The sequence below is a fragment of the Gymnogyps californianus genome, unplaced genomic scaffold (assembly GCF_018139145.2).
Source record: "Gymnogyps californianus isolate 813 unplaced genomic scaffold, ASM1813914v2 HiC_scaffold_128, whole genome shotgun sequence".
NCBI classification, from domain to species: domain Eukaryota; kingdom Metazoa; phylum Chordata; class Aves; order Accipitriformes; family Cathartidae; genus Gymnogyps; species Gymnogyps californianus.
In genome coordinates this window covers 95,634-105,174 of record NW_026114009.1, presented here as the reverse complement: position 1 = coordinate 105,174, position 9,541 = coordinate 95,634, and the positions used below count along the sequence as shown (strand labels likewise).

At 45.6% G+C, this 9,541-nt stretch overlaps 1 protein-coding gene across 1 annotated transcript; it reads right to left on the bottom strand.

The window, feature by feature from the left end:
- Positions 1 to 532: 532 nt before the first annotated feature.
- Positions 533 to 1,582, bottom strand: LOC127028001 (uncharacterized protein KIAA1958-like; the record flags this gene model as incomplete). The annotated part of the gene is made up of 1 exon (XM_050913834.1): positions 533 to 1,582. A coding segment is annotated over one exon (1,050 nt), but the record flags the coding sequence as incomplete, so codon positions are not given.
- Positions 1,583 to 9,541: the final 7,959 nt, after the last annotated feature.

Sequence of the window (9,541 nt, the reverse complement as noted above, 5' to 3'; positions counted from 1 at the left end):
ACAAACTTACATCGATGCACCTCCTAGATCCTGGTCTTGCTGAACAAGAACAAGCCAACAGGTAAGAAGCAGCAGCCAGTGATAAGTTTGTCTCCTCCAGTCTAGGAGGTCATGTTGTTAAAATAAGAAGTTAAACCCCACACACACACTTTAAAATACAACTGATAATATAAACCTTCCTGGGGATTTACAGTCAATAATGTGTGCACATTAAAACTGTATTTCCAGTCTATCTTGTGCTGCCTGAGAACCATTTTTGCCTTTGTAAAAGCAGTAATTATAATACATAAGTAGCTTTCATTTTTGTATTAATGCTATAAATACTATGTTAGCAATATTAAACTATTTCTATTGACTTATTTGTAGAAAGAAAAATATATTATGTATTTTTATATATTTATAAAGTGAATTAACACTGGAGAGGGGATGTAGAGGAATAGTATACAGTCACAGTTTATGTGTATTATTGGGCACAAATTCAATGCTTGAAACAAAAAGGAAAAGAAAACACTGTTCAAGTTAAATCCCCCTTTCAAGCCATGTCAGAGGAAGAGTCATAGGAAGCAGACACTATCAAGTTGCCAGTATTGGAGTGGCTTGCCATAGACTGGGCAGTTTGCTGGCTCAAGTTATTACAGATCAGCACCAGCTGATTGCTCTGTGCTTCTGACAGGGTACTACAGCTTTGGTAGACACTGAAGTTGGTCTTCCTGCCGGGGATGTTGCCTTTCTCACACATTGTCTTTACCATCTTGGCAAGCTTGTTTTTCCCCAGGGCTTGACAATTGTACCAGTGAAGTGCAGCCAAGTTGACAACTGGTTTGATGGACAGATAAAAAGGAGCATCTTCATATCGCATTGCTGGGGGCCGCTGCTGTGCATATTCTTTGTAGTCTTGCACCGGGCAGGTCTGTGGGGAGTGCTGGGTGGCGTACACCCTGGAATCAGTCCCTCCTCTCTTGCTTTTGGCATTCATGTCACTGTTGTCTGGCCCCATCCACTCCAAGTATTCCAACCCAGTCTCTGTCACCCAGAGCCGGATGTCTCCCCATTTGAGGGTGGACCCATGAAAACCCGTGCAGTGTCCAAACGCCTTAGTGTTATTTAGCCAGACAAGGTTCAGCAACCCCTCAGGATTGTATCGGCTCAACAAACCTCTTTTGCGTAGGATAAGCTCATCAGCAAAGGTAAGCTTCATGGATTTGTGTGGCTTGTTTCCTTTCCCTTTACACCTTAGCTCTATCTGCTTTTGCTTCAGAGCTTCTTGGGACCTCTTGAACTCTTTATCCCTGGTAATACTGTATCCATACCTGTGCTCTTTGAGATACCGCTCCAGCCCACGCTGATAGTTGGCCAAGCTGTTTGGCTCATATTCGGAACCATCCTTCTGTCTAGCATCCACAAAGAAGGAAGCAAGGTAGGCATCAAGCTCTTTGCAGGGGATGACATAGATTTCTCGGGTCTCAGAGGGGTACTTGGAAATGAGGAACTCTTGGAAGTTACGGAGAGCTGTCTGTGTGCTGCGAACGGTCTTCTCGTTCTGCTCCCTGCTGAGCTCCGCTGCTCTCTCATCCTGGTCTGAAAGAAGGAGAAGGAAAAAAAACAAAGCAAACAAAATCAAAACAAAAGCAGCAGTGAGTTTGTGCAATACATCTTCCCCAAAATAAATTTTCTTTAAAAAAATCAATTTCACAAAGAGCACTGGAAAACATTATTACATACCTGTCTTATGATTTAAAAGTCAACTTCAGTTTCACAAATGATGTTAGTAGAGTATGGCAAAAACAATCAAAATGAGCTCGTGTCACTAGGGCACACTTAGGGCACAGAGATTTGTGGAAAACTCTGAGATTAGAGGCAGTCTGCTTTTTAGAACAAATGCAAGATAGAAATTTTTTTCTATGGATTCCACTGCTGTGTACAGGGCCAAATCTAAGTAATAATCCCATTCTGTATTGCTGTATTGCTTCATTTGTGAAACCAGAGGTTGCACTGGTTCCTTTTTTTTTTTTTTTTTTTTTTTAACAAAAATAGCTAAAGCATCATATTTATTATAGTAAAAAGTATCTTTGGGTGCATTTTTAAGATTTTAATTTTGCAGAAAAATCAAAATCTGGAAACAACATTATATTACTCTACAAGGCTATTTTCATAGGTCCTTATGATCAGTGACATATCAAACCACAGTTGTTAATCGATGATCAAATGTTACCACTAAGATGATTCTTGTGTACCATTAGTTTTCTGGCTGATCATAACATGAGAAAAGGTCTTTACAGTTAAGTGACGAGAAGAGAAAGCTTCGGAGGAACCTAAAAGCAGCCTTCTGATGTCCATGTGGAAGTTATCAAGAAGATGGAGTCAGGCTCTTCACAGTAGTGCATGGTGGGAGGATGAGAGACAATGGGCATAAATTGAAACAAGAGGGCACAAGAAAAAGCTTTTCCACCATGAGGACAGTCAAGCTTTGGCAAAGGGGTCCAGAGAGGCTGTGGCAACTCCATCCTTGGAGGTTTTCAGGACCTGACTGGACTAAGTCCTGAGCAACGTAGTCGGATCTCATAGCTGTCTTTGCTTTGAGCAGGAGGTTGGACTAGAAATCTCCCATGGTCTTTTCTGACCTGGGGTTCTATGAGTCTAAGGCCCCCAAAAGCAACAGTTCCAACTAGGGGAAGATTCCCCTAACAATGAGTGCTAAAACTACCATCTGTCATTCCCCTTTTGACAGTAGCAGAGTAGGAGCTTGCCAGGGCCAGGGATGGAAGCAAGAGAGTGTAAAAGTGGGAGTGCAGGACACCGCTTCCCAGCAGCCACCTAGCTTCTCAGCCCATCCCCACTGGGCTGTGAGTTCATATGGTGCAGAACCTTTCTCTGGAGCCTTTGTGTGTTCCTCCTGTTCTACAGAAAGGAGGTGTGTTCACTCTCCCTACCCAGTAAAGGAGCTCGGAATTACTCAGTTTACTATAGGCACATCTAACACATCAATGTAACATCAGAACATCTCACCAACAGAAAAAATATTCAGCCTTGTAACTTCACTTAACATAAAGCACAAGCAGATCTGCTGGTAGGGAAGAAAGCAGGGAAGGGAAGGTGGCTCTATCTCCTCCCCTAGCCCATTTGCACCATCTCATGTGGTACACACACTTTAGGTGATAGGAGAGGGGAATAACCACACACCTGGGCAACTTCCCCTCCCACCCATCTACATAGCTGAAGAAATACAGGCAGACCAGAAAGCAGGTTTGAGCTCAGATCCCCTGGGACCAGTTCCCACATCTTCAGCACAGAGCTGTCTAGTTCATGGAGAATATTCAGTGGAACCCACTGGGGAGGTTCTCATCCCCCTTGGAAAGTGAAAAGAACTGGAGGTCTGCAGCCCAGACCTTTAGAGGCTTCTGACGACATGAAAAAATGCTGCCAGAGCAACACTGAGGTTTGCACCAACTGTACACAAAGGGAAAAGAAGGGTAGCCAGTCTATTTCAAAAGATAACCTTAATATTGATGTCAATATCAAAGAACCCCTAGCAGCCTTCAATGTAGTCTTATGTTTTGGACAACGCATAAGATAAACCCTATTATTATGGCTAAGTACAGGCTGGAAATAAAAAGCCAATGATGTTTGAAATTCAGAAACAAACTTTTACTCCCGTATGTTGTTCAGTGCACCTACCACCATTTATTATAGCACTAGAATGTAATCAGCACTTTGACTGACAATCCACATTTTAAATACTGTTTCTGTATAAACAGCACATATAGTGGCTTGGTTTTAAACATGTCAATCACAACTTTATAGAGGATGGCCTGGGTCGTGGTTTAACCCCAGTAGGCAGCTAAGCACCACACAGCTGCTCGCTCACTCCCCCCGCAGTGGGATGGGGGAGAGAATCAGAAGGGTAAAAACTCGTGGGTTGAGATAAAGACAGTTTAATAGGTAAAGCAAAAGCCGCGCACGCAAGCAAAGGAAAACAAGGAATTCATTCACCACTTCCCATCGGCAGGCAGGTGTTCAGCCATCTCCGGGAAAGCAGGGCTCCATCACGCGTAACGGTTACTTGGGAAGACAAAACGCCATCACTCTGAACGTGTCCCCCCCCCTTCCTTCTTCTTCCCCCAGCTTTATATGCTGAGCATGACATCATATGGTATGGAGTATCCCTTTGGTCAGCTGGGGTCAGCTGTCCTGGCTGTGTCCCCTCCCAACTTCTTGCCCACCCCCAGCCTACTCGCTGGCAGAGCAGTGTGAGAAACGGAGAAGGCCTTGACACTGTGTAAGCACTGCTCAGCAATAACTAAAACATTGGTGTGTTATCAACACTGTTTTGGTCACAAATCCAAAACATAGCCCCATACCAGCTACTATGAAGAAAATTAACTCCATTCCAGCCAAAACCAGTACATTCTCCACCCCTTATTCCATACCATTTACGTCATGCTCAGCTCCCACGCTATCCAGTACATCCTCATTAACCACCACCCTCCTTCCCGTCCTTTGATATAATACACAGATATCATTCCCTTAGTCTATGGGCCACCCCTGTAAAACGTCCATAAAATGTCCATTGAGTTCATTTAGCCCATGACTTGGGTCATATCTGTTATGGTGGTCACTCAGGACAGGAGAGGTGGTGTGTTGCGTGGACCCATGGAGTTATTGGGCACCAAAGCCAGCTCAGGTCGGGTCGCTGCTGCACTTGCACTGCTTCTTGTGAGGCTCGTCCTCCATTGGTCCGGGTGGTTCCTTCCTATAACATGCAACTCAAATCATGGGTTACAACAGTTTAAAGGTATATCCATTACAATCTCCACCCCTGGTCCCTTTGGACCAGGCCATAGGGTCTAACATTGCAACGAACTCCTCCCCTTGCCCCTGCTCCAGCGTGGGCTTATCCACGGACCACAGTCCCTTAGGGGGTTTACCTTCTCTGGCGTGGACTTATTCATGGGCCACAGTCTCTTCAGGGATATACCTGCTGCAGCCTGGACTTAGCCACAGTCGCTTCGAGGTGTACCTGCTCCGGCATGGCCTTATCCATAGGCCACAGTCCCTCCTTAGGGGTGTACCTGCTGTGTCGTGGACTTATCCACGGCCACAGACGCTTCGAGGTATTCCGACATGGTCTTATCCACAGCCACTGATGCTTCAAGGTGTACCTGCTGCAGCGTGGACATATCCACGGCCACAGACGCTTCGGGGTGCACCTGCTCCACGTGGACTTATCCACAGGTCACAGTCCCTTCTACTCGAGTTCACACTGGAGTTCCAGCCTGTCCAGTACAGCAGCACAGGAACAGCAGCAATGACCTGGCCTGACGCAGCAGTGTGGCTTGCCTGTCTGGAATGGCTGGATGCCATTGCTGTACAAAGTTATCTATATATTTGCTAATAGCCAGTATAAAGGCAAGGCCAGCCCCGGGAAATCAGTGGTCTTTGTCAATGCAAAATTCAGAAGATAGTCATCTGGCTCTTTGTTCTGTCATAAAGAGAACCATTTGAAAATCATTCTTGCTTCTTCCATGGAAAAGGGAGGGTGAGATAGCAAGACTGAGATACAAGTGTATCTCAGCCTACGCAAAACTACTCTGAGATTAAGAGACCATTTAATCAGAGAGAGCTCAGCACTTGTAAATAATTCTGATACTTGTACTCCCTCACTGTCTGATAAGGGTTGACTTTGGGCAACTCCTACACACACAACACAGAAAGCCTTAAACAAAAAATATTTAATGTAATTGATTCATATCCAACAATAATCATTTATTTAGAAACTTCAGAAACTTGTTTTCCCCACCAACCCCAACAAAAAGGAAAACAATCAGATATTTTGAGGTGAAGGTCATATTTGGAACAAATAAAAACATCCTGAAACTTTAGAAACTCTTAAGACCAAATTAAGTGCAACTTTCTTTGCCATAGAATCACGTAATTATACATGTTGGAAGGAATCTCTAGAGATCTCTAGTCAAACTCCCTGCTCAAAGCAGGGTCAACTAGATCAGGTTGCTTAGGGCCTTGTCCAGTCAAAGTTTTGATATCTCCAAGGGTGGAGATCCCAGAGACTCTTGGCGACCCTGTTTCAGTATTTGACTACCCTCACAAGGAAAAATTTTCTGCTTATATTTATATTGGAATTTCCCATGTTGCAACTTGTGTTCATTGCCTCTCTTCCTATGCCAGTGCATCTCCAAGAAGTCTGAATCCATCTTCTCTACACCCTCCTATTAGGTATTCAAAGAAAGCAATTAAATCTCCCCTTCATCTTCTCTCCTTAAGGTTGAACAAACCCAGCTCCCTCAGCTTCTCCTCATATGTCATGTGCTCCAGCCTCAAATCATATTGGCAGCCTCCACTGGACTTGCTCCACCATGTCCACATCTGTCTTGTACTCGTGCAGCAAATAGCTGAGTGGGTAAACCCAGTTAAGGGGGGGGAGGGGGCGGGGCACATGGAGCAGCCCAGGAATGATATTGCTGAGGTATGAGCCATTTGCCAGCAGGGTGAATGGTGGAATTGAGACCTCTGGAACTCTGGCGATGAGACATGGACAGAGGGGTCGGAGGATGAGTGCAGCAACAGCATTTTCATCTCTCTGTCAGTGCTTAACAAAGCAAAGGGGCCCCCAGGGGCCTGCCAGCATATTGCCTCAGTGCGCAATTACACAAAATGAGTTGCAAGATTTGGTGAAAACATAATCTGATATCCTTCTACGATAAGGTCACCCACCTAGTGGATGAAGGGAAGGCGGTGGATGTAGTCTTTCTGGATTTTAGTAAGGCTTTTGATGCTGTCCCTCACAGTATCCTTCTGGACAAGTTGTCCAACTGTGGGATGAGCAGGTACATGGTGCGCTGGGTGAAGAACTGGCTGAAGGGCAGAGCTCAAAGGGTTGTAGTGAATGGGGATACATCTGGCTGGCAGCCAGTCACTAGTGGTGTTCCTCAGGGCTCAATTCTAAGGCCAGTTCTGTTCAATATTTTTATCAACGATCTGGATGCAGGAGTTGAACGCACCATTAGTAAGTTTACTGATGATACTAAACTGGGAGGTGCTGTTGACTCTCTCGAGGGACAAGAGGCCTTGCAGAGGGATCTAGATAGATTGGAGCATCGGGCAATCATCAGTGGCATGAAATGTTAGGAACTTAAATACTCAAGAACTAATGCGTCTGGGTACTGTACTGGGTTTATGTGGCAAGGTTTTAGTAGCGGGGGCAGGGGCTGCATGGGTGGCCTCTGTGAGAAGACAACAGGGGCTGTCCCCATGTCAGATAGAGCCTGTTCCAGCCAGCTCCAAGACGGACCCACGGCTGGCCAAAGATGAGCCAATCAGCGACGTTGGGAGTGCCTCTGTGAAAACATATTTAAGAAAGGGTAGAAAATCCTGTGCAGCAGCAGCTGGGAGAGAGGAGTGCGAAAAATGTGAGAGAAACAACAATGCAGACACCAAGGTCGGGGAAGAAGGAGGGGGAGGAGGTGCTCCAGGAGCCGGAGCAGAGATTCCCCTGCAGCCCATGGTGAAGACCATGGTGAGGCAGGCTGTCCCCCTGCAGCCCATGGAGGACCCCATGCCAGAGCAGGTGGATGTGCCCTGAAGGAAGCTGTGACCCCGTGGGAAGCCTGCGCTGGAGCAGGTTTTCTGGCAGGACCTGTGGCCCCGTGGAGAGGAGCCCATGCAGGAGCAGACTCCTGGCAGGATCTGTGGCCCCGCGGGTGACCCATGCTAGAGCAGTCCATTCCTGAAGGACTGCACTCCATGGAAAGGACCGCATCCCATGGAAAGGACCCATGCTGGAGCAGTTTGCGAAGAACTGCAGCCCGTGGGAAGGACCCACATTGGAGAAGTTCGTGGAGGACTGTCTCCCGTGGGTGGGACCCCATGCTGGAGCAGGGGAAGAGTGTGAGGAGGAAGGAGCGGCAGAGACAATGTGTGATGAACTGACCACAGTCCCCATTCCTGTCCCCTTGCGCCGCTCGGGGGAGGAGGTAGAGAATTCGTGAGTGAAGCTCAGCCCAGGAAGAAGGGAGGGGTGGGAGGGAAGGTGTTTTTAGATTTGTTCCTATTTCTCATTATCCTACTCTGATTTGATTGGTAATAAATTAAACCGATTTCTCCAAGTCGAGTCTGTTCTGCCGTGACGATAATTGGCGAGTGATCTCTCCCTGTCCTTATCTCGACCCACGAGCCTTTTGTCGTATTTTTCTCCCCTGTCCAGCTGAGGAGGGGGAGTGATAGAGCGGCTTGGTGGGCACCTGGCGGCCAGCCAAGGTCAACCCACCACAGCAGGGGATAAAGGGCAGGGGAAGAGAAGAGAGAATATGAAGAAAGTAATGTAAAAATAAGAACAACAACGAAGAGGTAGATGAAAAACCAATGAGGATTCTCATTATCTGAAATCTAATTGTATGTCACTGCTTCAGAATGAGGCAGTCTAACTGGGACACCAGAGAAACAAAGAAAAGGAGTATGTAATAAATATTATATTAATCATAATAGGCTGCACTTTGGTCTTGGCCAAAGCATATTCTTAAATCAACTTTAGAATGTGATTGCAATTTCAGACTTAGGAGCATGAAGTTCACATGGGTACAATTAATTAAATAAACTGTGCCGTGGAGCATTCTACAAAGCCTGACAGTGCTTAGTTGATATATTGTTTATTAGAGACTTCAGACATTTCCCCCTCTATTTTATTATACTGCATAGAGTAGTGAATCAAAAGGTGGATTTTTTTTCTGTTCTGTCTGAACTATCTACTGCAGATGTAATGGGTAACATCTTAACACCTTAATGGATTACATCTTAACACCTTTTCTCCCCTTCCCCCTCTTATTTAGCAGAGTAATAGAACCCAAACAGCCTTGTTACAAAGCTTGCACTTTTATTTCTGAAATTCTGGTTGGTGATTTTGCCCAACTTGAACAATTTTCTTTCCTTTCCCCGATATGAATGAGGCAAGCTGCGCAGAACATGAACTCGATTCAAAGAGCTCACAATTTACTACCTCATCTCATCAGTATCAGTGCACATTTTCAACACACATATATCCTTTGTTTTCACCAGTTCACAGATGAGAATCTAACAACCAGCTGTTTACAAGATTCTCAAGAAAGGGTTAAGTGTTACACTCACAGAGTTTTAAAGGTGCTTTTTCTTAACCTGCTTTTCTGGCTTGAGCCTGTGCTGCCAGTCTGTCTCTCTCCTCCTCACACTCCAAAAAAATTAACGCATTTGAACTTAGCTTCAACCTTCGCAGTTCTTTCTAATTCAAACATGAGAAGTTATACAAGTTTGGAGAAGAATCAACAGCTGGGCAGAGGACAGAGATGTGAATGTGTCTCAACTGAGGGAAAGGCCAGAGAACTCAGGCGTGAGATACTCTGCTTGGCAGCTGCATGCATGCTCTTGTTGACCAAAGAGCACCCACATAGCTCCAGACTAGCCACAGCATGTTCATACTTTTGTCAGCTTGGAGTGCCTCAAGGAACATGGGAGGTAACTGGGAATTCTGCACTGAAAAGAGATTAAGAGATCAGGA